This window comes from Leptosomus discolor, chromosome 7 (genome assembly GCF_034619465.1).
Source record: "Leptosomus discolor isolate bLepDis1 chromosome 7, bLepDis1.hap2, whole genome shotgun sequence".
NCBI lineage: Eukaryota > Metazoa > Chordata > Aves > Leptosomiformes > Leptosomidae > Leptosomus > Leptosomus discolor.
Window position 1 is genome coordinate 433,681 of NC_141397.1, and position 17,222 is coordinate 450,902.

General features: G+C 40.7%; 1 protein-coding gene across 3 annotated transcripts in view; it reads left to right on the forward strand.

Moving 5' to 3' along the window:
* VPS50 (VPS50 subunit of EARP/GARPII complex) overlaps positions 1-17,222 on the forward strand; it is a 76,156-nt gene that overhangs the window by 50,635 nt on the left and 8,299 nt on the right. For 2 of the 3 annotated variants that reach the window (XM_086467703.1, XM_086467704.1), the window contains exons 21-23: positions 2,548-2,669; positions 6,547-6,627; positions 16,124-16,272. In XM_086467703.1, coding sequence (XP_086323829.1) covers positions 2,548-2,669; positions 6,547-6,627; positions 16,124-16,272 — 352 coding nt within the window. Of the gene's footprint in view, positions 1-2,547; positions 2,670-3,620; positions 3,678-6,546; positions 6,628-16,123; positions 16,273-17,222 lie in introns of all 3 variants that reach the window. The other variant, XM_086467702.1, reaches the window with a different exon arrangement.

A 17,222-nucleotide genomic window follows, 5' to 3' on the forward strand; every position in this document is an offset into this window, starting at 1 on the left:
ATGATTTTACTCATGACCACATATGTACTAGAACTCAAAATACGAATTATTCAGGAGGTTGTGTATTTCTTTACCTTTTGGGTTTTAGTGACCAGTTTTATACAGATTACTCCGATAGAGAGTGCTCTCTACCTACTGTCTTTAAGGACAAAAGCAGTGCTAGAAATAACATGTCAGAAGAAACCTGGCAAGTGTTCAGCAGCTTTAGCTGTTAATGGAGAGAGCCTCTGGAAAGTCAAGCTTCTTTGAGTTGCTGAAAGTCTAAGTGCTGTTTTCAAGTATTTGGAAGTTTCTAGCAGGGTGTGGATTTGGGCTCTTAGTGCTGTTTGGCAATGCTCTCATACACCCACTTTTCACCCCAAATAGGACCTTCAGTGCAGCTAGGTAGCAATGTATAGAGGTTTAAAGTTGGCGTCCTGTTGGAGAGAGCAACTAGGAGGAAATGTTCCTGGAACGCTTGTTGTGTGGACATGCTGAGTGATGTAGTAACAGAGAAATGTTCTTGGCATCAGGGGGTTTTTCTAGGGACAGTACTTGGGCAGTGCACGGTGTATAGCCCTTTGGAAAAGCATAAGGTACTGCCCGAGAGATTACCTCGGAAATTCATGCTAGCCACAGAGATATTTGGAACCCTCACTGTCCAGAGTGTGACACATCGCCCTTGTATCATGTATGGGTTGCAGGCGGGTTTAGAAATGTGTTTATCACAAACTGGAAAAAGTCAGCCTGGGGCAGTACGGAGTGTTCAGATAGCACGTATGAAGGTGAGAGCTGCTCTGGTGAGGGTACCATCCCTCCTCAAGCATCTGAAACTTTCCACATTGGGCTGTGCTTCAATGGGCTGCGTTTGGTTTTCCCTTTCGAAAGACAAACAAGTTGTGGGTTTTTTTTTAAAGTCTGCTTTTCAGTTTGTTCATAATGTTGTGGGTCAAATCATTAATAACTAAGCATAGAATTAACAATCGGGCTAAACTACCAAACATTAAGTATTGCAACCTGTGTGAAATCTCCAAAAATTAGACAATAAATGCTTGTGTGCGTTGGCAAGCTGGGGACAGGTGCGTAGTGTTCGAGAAGGGAGTCTAAGCTAGATAGAAACCTGGCAGCTAGCAGTGTCAGGTTATTGCTTCTTCCTTACCATAGTGCTGCATCATCTGACGAGGTATGTAACTGTAGCATGTGTTGTCAAATTAGTAGTACCTTTGCTGACCTACACAGGTAATTGCTTAAAAAATTCAAATAACTCCCCTGATCCTAAAAGCTAATTTTGTTTTTTTTTTTTACTCAGTTTCACTGCTTAAAATAACATTTTCTGTATCGATTAGTAAACGACTTTGCTGGGCACAGCATTAACTTGAAAAACAGTGTTGTCAACCATAGGAAAAAGAAATTCTTTTATCACCTTCCTGTAATTTTTCCAACCTGTCACATGTCTGGAATATGGCAATCTCTTAAACTGTCTGCTGTATCCTATGTGCTGGGTGGACTGCATTTATGGTTTGGTTCAAAAATTGCTGTCTGTTACTGTAATAACCCAAAGCTTATTATATAGTCTTTATGTTTTTAAGACAATAATGGGGCAAGCAGTAGATCCTAGACAGGAGGAAATGTAGGGTCTCTGCAGTATCAGGGTTTTCCTCACGTACGCTTCTTATATGACCCTGTGAGAAGGGCCATGCTCGTGCTGGAAAACAAAATCACTGAAAGTTACAGGCCCTGTGAACTACACCTGCAGGGAAGAATTTCTTTTGGAGTCCAAATCCTATGATCAGTTTGACTCAGCTAATTTACAGGTGAAGGTCCCAAGTTTTGGGTTCTTTTCTAAAATTTTTTAATTTTTTATTTTCCCAAGTCAAATGCACAACAGAGAACAGGAAGGAAAAGAAGGAATTATGCTTCTCCCTGGATGTGCCAGGGTCCCAGCATCCTCCTTTTCCATCAGTCAGTCCCTCTAGAAGCGTTTCAAGCCTACATCTTAAAACTATTTGCCTTTCTTACCCCAGGATAAAAATGAAGGGGAGCAGGAAATGCTGTGTTGCCGATGTGAAACACGTCATTCCTGGAGTTGTTGGGTGAAATCCAGTCTTGGGCATAATATCATTTTTATAACGTGTTTTTCTGTTGCTTGAAAAATGTCCATATGTGCATATATGAACACTCAGTAACGCATAAAATCTTCGGTGGCTCTGTGTATCGTTTGCCAGAGACTACTTTAGGGGATTGTTATTTTTTGGCTAAATGAAGCTGAAACTTGTGGAAGATCCAGAGAGCTGTATATTTCGAATTCGGTACCAGAAGGTCAAGAATGGTTCAAGACATTTTGATACGGATTAACATGCTCATTTGGAGAAGTCTTGAGGCATTTTGGTTCCATAGTCATCATATTTAGCTTTGTTTTCAAACCTTCTGATCTCTAAAGTATTACTGAGTTGTTCTTAATCAGTATTCAAGGCTAAAGAATAAACTTTGTAAAGCTGGTTTTGCCTTTATCAAACTCAGCACTGTCTTTGTGCTGAGGAAACTGACCTTCTGTATTTAATTTTTAAGGGAAATACATGCAGATGATGAACATTCTGAAACCAATTGCATTTGATGTGATCCACTTCATGTCCCAGCTCTTCGATTACTATCTGTATGCAGTCTATACGTTTTTTGGCCGAAATGACATGGTAGGTAGAAACATTATTCATTTCCAAGTACCACTGTACACACAGGATGAAAATACAGAGGAGAACTCTTGACTTAAAATATGACCTAGTATGTAATCCCCAGGAAAATTAGTGGCAACAGAATGGATTTGAATGCAGGAGTAAGAAAGGGCTGATTAGATCAGCAATAAGGGTAATAAGTACTGGGAGCACCACTATCACTGGGACACGGATCCTGTTATGTTTTGAATAGGTTCTGTACTAATTTTCCCAGCAGTATTTTGAAAGGGAGGAAAGACGGTGTGAAATACCTAAAAGTAGTGGCAGAAAGTGGGGAGCTAAGGAGCAGTCTGCAGAAGGAGGGTGGTGGTTTGGAGTATGAGGTGATTTAATTTTCTTGTATGTATTTCTTTAACTTTGATAAGAGTAGGAAATGGAAGAGGAGAAGGGGGCCAGGAAAGTTACGTTTAAAAGGTTTGAAATACACTTTTTCAGATCTAGTATTCTTCTGTCAAACTAATTGCATTAATGAAAAGGGGGTTTTGCGTGGTCTTGTAGCTGAAATAAATTCTTGTTGGCGAAGTCGGTACAGAACATAGATCAACTTTCAACAGAATTGTCTTAAAGCATTTATGAAAAGCTGCGTGTAAAAACAATTTTCTCCTCTCCTTGGCCCCTAAATTTCTCCACAAGTAATAATATCATGGGGTTCCAAATTCATCATCATCTGTTGGCAAATTGTAATGGATTTTCAGTCTCAACATATGGTTCTAAATGGTTTTGAGCTGTGTTCTTTGGCAGGACAAATGTATTTGCAATTTGTTTGTGTTTAGAAGATGGGTGGGGTTTTGGGTTGGTTTTTTTTGTTGTTGTTAAGATAATTGATTTCCATTGGCTTAGTCAGCTGCTCTGGTATTCATGTTGTGTTGCTTTTTTTTTTTTTTTTTCACCTTCTGTTTTGTGTCTTCAAAGCCCATACCGAGTTCCTCACTCTCTACTTATAGCAGAGAACAGCACAGTGCTAGGCAGGTAAACATTACAGCAGATGGGTGGTAAAATTGTGGTGTTTTTGTAGCGTGCCTAATTTTTGTTTTGGCAGATGGTTTTCCACGGGAAACATAATGCTTACAAAGGGTCTATGAATGTAATAAACCCTCTTGTAATGCTGCTGAGATGCCCTCACTCCCCAGAGCGTTTATAAACCCTTATAAAGCAGAGATGGGTGATGGTATGTGATTTAGACCACTGAGAGCGTTCCTGTTTCGTTTGCCAGGTAGCATCAAATGGGATTCTCAAAAGTGTGCTGGTGCTATAACGTCCTTAAAGGGTTGAAGTCCTTTGTGGATGTTGTGCTTATGCTGTGTGTGTGGGTTAGTACACACGTAAGGAGGGTGATTAATCGTACAGAGTTCATTTCGGCCCTTGCTTTTCACCGAACTGGCCAATGCACGTGTCGAGTTCTATGTCGGTCACGATGCTAAGTCATTGCTCTTTCAGACCTCCCTAGAATGATTATCCTGTGTAGTCAGTATTTGGCTTTCTTCGCTGCCAGAAGGTGCACGCTGTTGTAACCAGAGCTGCTCTTTCAAAACATTTTTGACTTGTGGGGTGCAAGTTAAGGCTGCCTTTCCTCCTTCTCTCAAGTTATGGAAATTAAAAAGGAATTGCCTTTATTTAGTATCTGCTCACTAGAGTGTAAGACATTCATGAACATGCCACAGAATAGTCTTCCTTAGCAGAGTAAACTTGGGGTGAGGTTTAATTTTTTTTGACAAGACATTATAATAATTTGTAAACCAATGGCCAGTCTTATGGAAAACACTTTTTGAATTTTCTTTTTTTAACTATAAGAGGTTCTGTAGAATTGGTGATGAGTAAAATTATTCTGTAAATTGTCTATTGCTCTTCTCACTAGCCTTACTAGGTCATCAATTTGTGGAATTTAAATATCTACCATTTTGCATATAGAGATAGCGAAGAGGTCCACAAAGCAAAGCAGTTATACTGAGTGACGTGTTCTGTGTGAAGTCTCGAGGTTCTGTCTTTGTGGAAAAATGCTGAGCCACAGTCTTTTGTTGGTTTTTTTCCCCCTCATCCATGTGGACACACAATTCTGACTTTGGGCTATAACTGGATGCCTGATAAATCTGGAGTTCTTGATGTGTAATTTTTTATGGAAATTTAAGTTTACTTTTACATTCCTTTTCATTCAGATATGTTTCAAATGTGAAATTGCCATTCTTTAGAGGGAAATTTGTCGGTGTAGAATAAGTAACTGAAAGGTACTGATAGCTATTGAAAGTTAGTAATGGAAAGGCAGAACGAGAAAGAATTAGTGGCAGATTGTGTGATGTGTAGTATTGATGGTGCAGGTTCAAATTCCTTATAATGGAATTTGATGTCTGAAACTTGGGAATACTTTTTTTTTTCCTACCCTTTAAGCAGGTATTTTTTTCTGTTGTTCTCACCTTAGCAGGGAGAATAGCCAGTCTTGAATTTGCAGTCCTTATGGCCATATCTTGAAAAACTACTGTATGACATCAAGGAGGAGGAAAAGATAATTTGGAGAATTAAGGGTGTGCTTCTTAAAGGGAAAAAAGTTATTTTCTTTTTTTCTTTTTCACCCACATAACTGCAAAATCAAAGTTCAGTTGATCTTGACCCACAAATACAGTTCAGAACTGATATTTCTACAGTAAAAATGTAAAGCAAAATACCAATCATTTTTGTAAAAAGCTTCCTTCACCTGCAGAAAAACAAAGGTGTGAACACTCCTTTTTATCAAATGTAGACACTAGGATAGTGATTTCTGTCTCCTAGATCAGGTTCTAGGTTTCAGCAGAGTGTACTTCCACTGGGAAGCCAGCTCAGGTGTCAGTTTTCATGGAGTCTATAGGAGGATTGGGGCAGATGGACATCTTAAGTCAGAAGTGTTAGATGCAGTAAATGGGGTCTTAAATTATACCAGTTTGTATCTAAAAGGAGCGGAGGAGATGACATGAACTCAAGCACTTCCTTCCCTGATGTACTGCACTGAAAGGAAGACTAACAACACAGTGTACAGCAGTGTTCTAGCTATCGTTCAGTACATTGCCTTTTGGTGTGAATCACATACCAGAACTGTATTCAAATGCTTCCAGATTCTTGACATAAATGTGTGTTTCTTAGCTGTCCCATTTCCACTTCCTTTGTTGTGTTAGTTTGTTCCTTGTTTTTTTTTAATTGAAAGTAGAAGATAAGTAGCTACAATAACTATGCATGTCGAATCAGACCCTCAGCTGGTATAATTCATTGCATTTACCAGGAAATCAGTGTAGCTATATTGATTTATCCCAGCTGAACATCTGCCCCATAATACTTCTGAGCCGTGAACATGAAGATGGCACATTTCTCAAGTAGATCTTTACAAGCATTAAGTAGTAATGGCTGGTTTTTGGAGATCAGTGGATGTAATTTTGCATGTGCAAGTTAGATACTTAATAAGGAGTTACAAAAATATTGAGAGAGAAGTCAAGACCGTTTGGCTTGGGTGTGGTGTGCAAGTCTCGCTGGGGGCATTGGGTACACCATTCTGGGCTGATCACCCACATGAGAAAATCTAGAGCCCTGCACACAAATACCGTGTTGTAACCATAAAGGGAACTGGTTGTTTATTGGTATGAGTGGTAAGCTGTCATCTTCATGAAAGGCGCTTGGGTCATTCTTCACACCAGTGTGGCGTTGAGTGTCGTGACCTCTGTTGGTTTCCTTTTCATTTTGTGTGGTTGTGACTGTGTGGTAAAACTTTAATGTAAGTAAACTGTAGCTAGTGTTTACGAGCTAAAGGTTGCTGTATCGCTGTAACGTTTAAACCAGTGAGTTTTCCTTTCCCAACTTAAACAGAGTGCATTTCTTCCAGTTTGAGTCCACAGGACTGGGCCTCAGTAGCAGCAGATTACGCACCACACTCAACAGAATCCAGGAGAGTCTGATTGATCTGGTAAGTACATGGATTTTGTTAATGCTCAGTGGAATAGAGGTCTGTGTAGGAAATTTAGGAATTGTAGTTCATCATGGCTTTCTGATTTTTATCTCTCTTCCTATTTAGTGTCTGTAATGACAAAGGCTTAGTTTCATGGTGTTTCGTGATGCGGGTATCATTGTCGTATGAAATCTAGTTTCTACTAGACAATAAAACAATAACTTCTGCTAGACATTACAACAAAATTATGTATTTAAACCTTATGGTCTGTTACAGTTCATGTAATAGAGAGAGACACTCCAGTATTATCCTTATTAAATGAGATGCTTTATAAAAAAACCACAAAACAACACAAGAGGTGACTCATTTTTCTTCAGTAAAAGAACAGCAAAACAATAAGTCATCCTGACAATCATTAACCTTACAAGATCATAGAAGTAGTGTACAAGTCCTTTGTTAAGTCATTTCTGAATTGTGGGGAACTTTCCCTGACCTGTTGTACAGAGTATATCCCACTGGTCACTTCATGACTTATTTTCAACATGGGAAAAGTAAATATGGTGCTGGTAGTAAATGACTGTCCTTCACATCTCCTTACGAAGGGTAAACAGGAGACTTCAGGTAGATTTTGTGGATTCAACTGAGCAGCAGAGTTTATAAAGAAATATTGCTAAGAACTATGCAAAAATGGAAATTTGAAGTTGGTTTTTTTTTTTCCACCTAAATATAAAACCCCTGAAACAAGAAGAAATTTCGTGAGAGTATCATAAATGGCTTGTATAGTAGTTAATACCATGGGTGCTGCAGGAAGGATTTATTTTCTAAGGCTTCTGTCCTAGAAAGAAGTAGAAGACAGATGCTCTACTCTGACTTCCACAAGGATTTGGCACTCCAAGAATTGTACTTTGCCTTTTTAATTCCTTGTATTGCATAGAATCCTGAACTGTTCTTTGAGAAGCTTCTTAATGGGTTTTGAGGCCATTTCCTGTAGAGTCGGTAGAGGGAGCATAAGATAACTAATAACACCAGGCTTCTCTAAAACAGAAAAAAGCTAGTCATCCTGATATTAATCTCAAAGGCTGTGTATTCAGAAAGAAAAATAAATTCTAGGAAGATCTTGCAAACAAATCCGTTAAAGATTATGGAAAATGAGAAGTTATGGAATGAATTTTTTAAATTCACTCTGTAGTCACAGTTCCTGATGGTTCTTTACAGCCTTGAATTTTTTTTTTATCAGTCAAAATAATTTTTAAAAAATCATTTCTAGGAGTAAATTGGAAAAATAACAGCACTTTTTTTTCTTCCTCAGTCATTTAACAGTGCTATTACAGATAATGTTAGTGCCAATTGAAATTAATAGCTCTGTTCCGGGTAAGAATTGAAAGGAGAAAGAAATCTTAGCTAACTGCTGTTAACTTAAAGGCATTCCATGAGGTTTATTAATATCTTATGAACTTATGCTGGTCTTATACTATAAATGGAAATTTTTCTCTGTTTGATTCAGGAGGAAGAAAGTCTTCTGAGTATTTTTATTGTTTGCTCATTTTTAAGAGTTTGTGAATGTCATAAAATGACTATTTTTCATGATTGTATAGGCTGGTCTGGACTGCTCTCAAAGTTCTCTCTTATCTTGGATTATTGTAAACTGCTTTCTGAAAATATTCGTGTTTGTTGTGGGGTTCAGTCTCATGCCCTGTTGGGAATTTTTGGGTTTTTTGCATTGTCTTCTGTTCATGGTACTTTATTAAGGGTTATAATTTCTGTCACATTTCAGTTCCTGGTGGCAGCATCTTTCAAATATTTTATTTTCACAAAGATGGTCTGAGTCTGATAGTTCTGCATCTGTGACTAAGGCTCTGCTAGAATTGCATGTGGGTCAGGATAGTTCCTCTGATCTGTCTGTGCCTGGGAGGGTTGAGCTCTATGATCTGTGTCAAGACTCTTCAGTAATTTAGACTGGATCACTCCTAGCTTTCCTCTTGGACTCGCCCATTCCTGTTTTGAGATACCGAATGGATGAAGGCCTGTTTATTCTATAGTTACTGTCAGGAGGTAGAGGAGCAGTTGGAGGGCTAGTGGCCATCTCCAGCTTTGTGTAAACTTTCTGTAGCTCCTGTTTGGGACTGAATTAGTGCTATCCGGTTTATGTCAGGTACCTTTTAGGATACTCCTTTTATTATCCAGCTGAATTTTAAGCTTCCTTTGTGAAGGAAAAGCAAAGTGGAAGGGGGGTTCCACTTCTGGCAAAGTAAAGCCCAGCTGCTCTAATGTTCTGAAGTGTTGCCCTTTTAATCCTCGCTGTGCTTACAGTATGCTCTCCATGCTTGAGAGAGAAGTGCTGTCCTGGTTTGCAGTTGGGCCACTGAGGGACAGAGTTGGGTTTCTGACTCATGGGCACTGAGCAGAAGGGCTGCAGCAACTTAAAGCGCTTCCTCGCCTCTTCCCTGTGTCCCTCCTCGTGCATCACGTACCCCCTGCCTCTGCTTCTCCCCTCCGAGCAGTTCTGAACTGCAGCTGCATCACCTCTCCGCCGTTTCGCAGCCTGACACTCCATAGCAAAGCCAAGGGCAATTCATGCGCGGCAGCTGGTCCCCCGGCAGTTGCGGGGAACGTTCTGGGCCGAAGCAGGAACTAGCTGAGGGGTGGGCGTGCGGTCAGGCCTGTGGGCATCACCGCAGGGCAGCAGCGTGACACCTCGGCTGTCGTGCGTGTTGTTCAGTGTCTGTGGGCTGCTCCTACGCTGATGCAGCAGCAAACGCTATAGTAGACAAAAAACCCAACAATAACCAAACCTCACCACTTCAGTGTCCCTCCTCCTTGGACTTGTGATACAAAAACGTGTTTGTAATTCGGATGTTTTGTATGATGAAATCGAAATGACAATGACAAAGGACTTAACTCTGTACAAGATTGAGCAGGTGTGTTCTCTAGGTGCCACTGCTTTAAATATGCTGCCTATTTAAAACCGTTACAAATGTACCAATAACGGGGTTTTACCCAGCTATGGTTTTTGGTAATCTCTGCACTGCTAATACTGATACCGCTTTAAGTGTGGTCTGAAATCTCTTTTGATACATAAATGAAATGGGTTTAGTTAAAAAATAAAGAAAAGGATCCTACCAGTTAGTGCAACTGTCTTTGTTTGCTTCCTTATAGTAAGTTATGTGGAAGCGTGCTGGGAGCTTACAGTGCTTGAGTAACCAGTTTTCTGTGCCTCAGCTGCTTGTCCTTGCCTTAAAGAAATAGCTGCATGCTAACTCAAAAGTATGAAGCATACAAGCACTTTTAATATTTGTTTTAAAATAGGTTAGGATGCAGTTTAATTTCTGAGGGTAAGAGAACAATTCGGCTTTCAAAAATGTGTTTGGCCGCGTTGTACTGAACTTGGTGTGTGTGTCTGAACTTCACGCCCAGGCCTTTTCACAGCTAGGACAGAATTACGTCAGTACAGACTCCTGCTATGCAGCAGCTCCAGAGCTAATAATTTGGATCCTCCAGAAACAGCACCCTACAAGCTGTGCTTCATTCATACCAACAGGGTGTATCAAAAGTAAAACAGATGCAGAAGAATGAGAAGGGAAGGAAGAACCATCCCTGGAGGTGTTCTAAAGACGTGTAGATGTGGTGCTTAGGGACATGGTTTAGTAGTGGGCTTGGTTGTGTTAAGATAATGGTTGGACTTGATGGTCTTAAAGGTCTTTTCCAACCAAAATGATTCTATGATTTTATGATTCTAAGTGCTGTTGTTTCAGCCTCGCTGATAATGCTGAGGTGCATTTTTTATTAGGCCAAACACATCACAACAAGTGCCTCTTTCTGAGCTGCCTACATTTGCTCACTGACAGTTCCCTGGAATGGGATATGTAGAGATTCCTTGTCATGGTTTAACCCCAAATGGCAACTAAGCACCACGCAGCCACTCGTCTGCTCCTCCTCCCTCCCAGTGGGGTGGGGAGGAGAATCGGAAAAAAGAAGTAAAACTCATGGGTTGAGGTAAGAACAGTTTATTTTCATTTAATAACTAAAATAAAATAATAATAATAATAGTAATGAAAAGGCATATAACAAAGAGAGAGAAACAAAACCCAAGAAAGACAAGCGATGCCCAGTGCAATTGCTCACCGCCCGCTGGCTGATGCCCAGACAGTCCCCAAGCAGCGATCAGCCCCTCTTGGCCAACTCCCCCAGTTTATATACTGGGCATGACGTTCTGTGGAATGGAACATCCCTTTGGCCAGTTTGGGGTGACTGTCCTGGCCGTGCTCCCTCCCAGCTCCTTGTGCCCCTCTTGGCTGGCAGAGCAGGGGAACCTGAAAGATCCCTCACTTGGGACAAGTGCACGCAGCAACACCTAAAACATCTACGTGTTACCAACATTGTGCTCTCACTAAGTCCACAACACAGCGCTGCACCAGCTACAAGGAAGAAAATTAACTCTATCCCGGCTGAAACCAGGACATACCTACACACATTTGGTCCTTGTCTTTGTAATTTCTAACAGGAATGTGTTTTTGCAACAGCAATGATGTTCATATTTTTCCACAGAGACCAGGAAGCCCCAAAGTAGCTGCAAGGCATTATTCAGATGGTGGTTCAGAAGGGACATTTCTACTTCTGATTCCTTGCTTTGTGTGTCTCTAAGCAGCGTCCTTATCTTCGAACTTTGTGTGCTGGGGACAAGTAGTGCAGTTTATTGGTTTTTGTTTAAAGTTAGTGAAAGTGGATGATTATCATTAACTGCCAACTATCTCCGCCATGAATGGCAGATAATCAGTTATTTTGGTCTGTTATTAAGTTCTGTGGATAACTGAAATAAATACATGTTTCTGAGTTCACGATGAGGTCAGGCCCCTTAAAAATGTCTCTTGCAAATGGCATGTCAAAGTTTTGACGTAATTAGCTTAGGTATTTTATACTTCTGATTTAGGTAATTAGTTTATAGTCTCTTCTTCCCACTGAGATGGAAGGCTTAACAGAGATTTGCCACTAGTTCAGCCAAACTATTGAAATTAAAATAGTCTCTTGTTACAGAAGACATTTTTTTGGAGGAAGAGATTGAAGGAGATGTTTGTTCCTTACACAGATAGATTTTTTTTTCTTTTTTTGTCCTGTTCATTAAAGAATTTATTCTTGGGAGTAAATAATTGAATGCTAAAGTAAAACACCGAACAGTTAATCAAACAATATCACACTCACTTATTTGATACCTGTTATTTGCTACTACATGCCTTTCTGTTGTAAAAACGTGTTCCAGGTGAACTTTAACTTGAAGATAGGTCTCACATAAAGATCCTTCCCAAAGCAGACGCTATAGCTTGTACTGCTGTTACTGGCAACGCTTAAACAGGCAAAGCAGTCATTAGCCTGCTTTAACACTTCTGTATCCTGGTATTTTCAGGCCTTTACAGCAAAGCAGCTTTTATCAATAATTGCTAGTGGTGTGTGCCAGTCGTGTGTAGCAGTAGGAAACTCAGTTCTTTTCCTGTGACAGTATGAGGCATCAGGCTGAGACATCAGAAGACTGAATAGATAAGGCCCGCTGTAAGGTGTCTGTGCGGAGTGCTGGTTAGCCTGTACTGCTGAGCCTGCTGCAGCTATTTGGTTAGTAATCAAATGAGTTTGGTGCTTCTGATGAATTTAATTTTTTTTAACCACTGTGGAATTTTTCCTGTTTGGTAAAGAAGGAGAAAACTATCTTGTGGTTTTCATCAGTTCCACGTGTACCTCGAAATTACTTTATCAAATCTGTGTTTTGCCCAGTTTGCTTGCAGGGACACCATGTAGGCTGTAATATGTCTTGGATATATCACAGTTCTGCTCCACCAGCAAGACCTGCTGCTCTGATGCAGAGAAAGGCTCAGCAAGTTTGTTCTGCTTTGGTGTTGCTCTCTGCACGCTTGATGCTGTGTACTGCAGTATGTTCTCAGTGTAACCTGACATTTCTTGAAATTGAAGTTGGGCTGGCTGCAGTTTAATTTCCTGGCTTCTACTCTCCTCCACCTCCTCCTCTTGAGATTGGCATCGTTTCACCCACTTTCAGTTTTCCAGGGCTTCACCTGTCTCCATGGCTGCTCAAAGGGAATCTCTGACAACAGAGAATGTCTTGCAGATTTTCTTAAATTACTGGAAGGGTTAATGTTAACAACTCGAGTCCATTGCAAAACATCTGATTTCTTTAAATAGTCTGGAGTCTTTTTTTCCTGTTCCAGCCTGTTTTGCTTCTTTATTGCTGCTTTCAGTCATTTGATCATTTCTGTTAATGAAGGCTGGAGAAGAAAACACATGCATCACTGAAGCTCTTTCAGAACGGTCGTGTGCTTTTTCGTGGGGACTGGCACACGGGCTGTTTCCTTGGGCTTCCTTTTTGCTATCAACATGCTTTTGCAGTGCCTGCTTTTTAGAGCAAGTCAGGAGAACCAAGTGCTCACGCTGGGCTGTGTTGGGCAGTGTGTTTGGACCCCAGTTTGACTCCCTGGATGAACCCAAGCATGTCTGTGATTTAGCCCCTTGTCTCCTGTACGTTTTGTGTCTTCAGGTGCAATGCAGTTTTGGCATTTAAAAGGGTCACAAGGTATTTGTCTTCATGGGAAGCAGGCAGGTAGAAAAAAAAGGTGCTTAAAATGTACTCAATACTGAAGAGGCAGCAACTTTGAAGCGTGATAAATACAAAATTAAGCCTTACATAATTTGTAATTAGTCTTTGAAAGAGACAAAGATGCTTAAATCTTTACCACTGATTCTCTTCCACATCTGTGGCTCACTGTCTCTCCTAAGAATAGAGAGCTGGTTGTGGGTTTGGTTTTTTATCATTTCAAAGCTTCTCATTTTTTTTGTTTTGTTTTGGGGTTTTTTTTGAGAATGACATGCAGTGAAAAAGAAAAAGAGAAGGCAGATAAAGAGTGGGTTTTGATAGTTAATCAACGGTGTCTTTGGCTCAGTTAATATTTTTGGAGAATTGACCGTTATGCGTAGATGATTAGATGTTACTGCCTGTGTGCACGACACCTGTGGATGTGCTGGGTAGGTATCTTCAGAGCTGCCTGAAAGAGGTTGCATGAGTTGTAGCAAATATCCAGGTCTGCTGGCTTGCTTATTCATTCTGATACTCAGCAGAATGCGAACTTCAGCGTATTGTGAAATGTCTGGCCAGTTTAATTACAGATTTAGGTGGCTGGATGTGAACAGAGAGCAAAGAAAACCCATTTTCAAATAGCATAGTGAGGTGACTAGGCTTTATAATGTTCCCGTGCTCCCTGCAACTGTATCTGATAGCATTCACCAGAAGTTTTATCTTCTGCTCATTGGTCTGTTTCTGTGGGGTCTTCTAGCGCTGCAGTGTGTGTTGATGGCATTGCTCAGCTGGCAGTCCCTGGTTTTAATGTCAGAATTTCTGTGGGGATCCTTCAAGGCTCCCTGCATTATCTGCTTTCTGCGTCTGTAACCTATTACGAAATCTTTTTCGGAAGTCTGAAGATACTTTCCTCACCCTCGATAGCAACCAGTCCGCTTTCCCAGCCTGTGCTTTATTCCGTCTGCTGTAGCCCGTTTTTGTGTTGGTGTTCGACGCCTTCGGGAGACGCAGAGCTGAGGGAGCCTTTCTGATTTGGCAAACCCCCCTCCCTGTTCCTTGGGCTGTCACATCACAGGAGGCAACTGCCGACTAGAATCCAAGACAGTCAAAGTGAAACTTGTGATCTTTTTGTTCCTCCACACCTCAAACCATTTTTAACAGCTTGGACACTATTATCTTCCCAGTTGTTTTGTATTCTTAATATCACTTTTGCCTTGACTTTCATCCAAGCAGTAAACATGTCCTGGTGCTGCTCCGTCTGTAGCAGCAAAGCTTTGATCTTCCTGCTCGGTCTGTCTCGCTCATTCTCACCAAGTCCTTACACAGTTTAACGTAGTCAATTTTCGCCTGCCCTGCCTTTAATTGCTGCAGTATAACCACAATGGGTCTGTCAGGTATTTTGCTACCAGAATAACCTCCCTGCTGATTTTTCCCCTTTTCACCTGATCATCTGTGCAGTATCTTTTCTCTTGGCTTTTCAAGATCTACGATGCAGCTTCTTCCTTGTCTCAGTCCTGATATTTAGAATGAGTTAGGCCACCACTCAGTTCCGTCAGTGTTTCTAGTGCTCACTGCTTTCCTTTTTTCTTAGGCAAAGCTGTCTGAAAAACATGTGAATAGCACTTACTCTATTTCATGTCACTCCTCTCCTCTGAAGCCTAGAAGAAACTCCTGGTGACTGTTGTGGTCAGTTTGAGTCTATTTTTCTTCCTCCTGCTCCTGATTCTTTAGTTACTTCACTGTGATTTCCTCTCCATTTATTTCTGTCTCCAACTGGAAAAAGCCCCACAAGCTGCAAAGCTGATTTATTTATTTATTGTCATGTTTTTGGCTTCATCTTTATCCAGTTTTACAGCAATCTGAGAATTATGCTAATTTGGTTTTTGAGTCCAACCATAGATGTCACATTTAAGCATTATTGTTGTATATACCCAGGGTCATGGAAGGCTCTTACTTGAGAAATCAGTGCCGTATCATGCCTACCTTGGTCCTGTGTCACCTTTGCTTTGTAGTAGTTCTCATGTTTTTATAGCCGGTGTGTAAGCAGTAAGCATGGGATGAGTAATGAACCCAAAGTCAGAACTGCACTCGTGTGACCTGACGTGGTTTTGGCAAATAGCTGAGCTTCGGGGGGTGTCCATTTATATACCTGCTTAGGCCAACGTGATAGCCCTGGGAACGTCTTCCTTCGGTGATTCTGCCTTCAGCTGTAACTTGTACTTACATTCCTCAAATGTACAGGTGAGGTTTTCCCCTCTTTTTTTTTTTTTTTTTTTTTTTTTCTTTCTTTCTTCTTTTACCCCTCCACCCCATTTTTTTGTTTGCCCCCCCCCTGCTGTTTTGGGGTTTTTTGGTTCGAGTTTTGGTTTTTTTTAGTTTTGCACCAGGGCACTTGTGTAACCTGTTTCTTATTACAGATTCTTACCCTGTGCTGTGAATATTTCCTTGCTTTCTGCACTCGAGGTGTCTGCAGGATAGACGTTTTCATGGAATGATAACTTGTTTAAAAACATCATTTGTGTTTTACTGAAGTTAGCTCACATAAGTAGTAAAGCCTAAGCTTAAGTAATATTCCTTGGATTTGCCTCCTTGTTTGGTCACTGTCAGATGGCCGATCCTGCCTCCGAGGGCGAGCAGTCCATCTGCCAGTAGGCACCTGGGCTAAAGCCTGGGTGGGCGCTGAGGTGTAGTGAGAGGTTTCTTCGCCGCCTTTTTTTTTCCCTGAGATAGACACTGATCTACATGACGTGATTTTTTTTACCTGTGTGAGCACCTCACTGTTCGAATAGAAAACTCCATGGTTGTCTTTTGATTCAGGCCTGATTTGAATTACGCCTTAGAATTGGAAACATTTCCTTCATCTTACCTGTCATTGGAAAGTGCTCAGCTGGGGCCATTTTTGCTGGTTTTGTGTTTTTTCATTTGTTAAATTCTTTGTTTTAGGAGGTCTCTGCTGATCCGACAGGGACTCTCACAGCTGCTGAAGAGAGAAAGGAGAAGGTGCCGAGCCCACACCTCAGTCATCTCGTAGTTTTGACATCTGGCAATTCTCTGTATGGTTTGGCAGAGAGAGTGGTGGCCACGGAATCCTTGTAGGTTATTTACTGTGCGCTGGAAGCTATGGGTTGTTTAAGAGATTGTGATTACGAGCCAAAACCTTCTTGAGAGGTCAGAAATCCCTACCTCTCAATATGGTTTTAAATATAAGTGATGGAGGTAATTTCTTAATTAACGGAAGTGTGGCCTAACCATCTGGGCTAACCACCTGCAGGCACAAGCAATGAAATTTTACTGCAGCTGGTCTGGTAATTTGTGACAGCACAGGGCCAAATCTAACAGGAAAAAACTTGAATTCTAAAGAGGCTACTGGGAGTATTTAATCTGTAAGGTTCATTTAAACCTTACATTGAGTACTCAGATGGCGATGGCTGGGACTCAGAACTGCTTAGCTCATGCTGGGTTGGCTTGGATGGCGATGCTCTCTGCAGGGGGTGGAAGTGTACCTGTGAAGAAGAGATTATAACCAGCGAGTAACACAAAACTTACAAAGGGGTTTTTATTTGGTCAGAACAATAGTAAGAGTCAAATAGGAAATTTTTTTTCCCCCACTCAAGATGACAGTTAAAGATTAGAAGTTTGTTTTTAAAATGTATTTTCAAAGGAGCTTATTTTCTTTGGCATTCATTATGCTTAGAAACATATATATTTGTTATGTTGTTGTTAACAAATCCTACCCCTGAGAGAGAATTTGATCTCATATTCTATCTTCTAAATATTCACTAGTATATAAGTAATTAGGAATGTTGACTGCTATGCAATGTGGAAATTACGGAACACTTGTCCACTGACTTTACTAGACTTTGGGTCAGACTTCTGCAGCGTATCCTGAGTAAAACAGAAGTATGAATTGTTGATATTCAAGCCTTAGTCTCTTTATTCAAGCATTTTGGTTTTTGCAATCGTATTTTTAAATTGTCGGAATTGAGAATGCTTGTTGCTGTGCTGGCATGAAACTGATATGGTTCTTCTTGGGACTAGATTT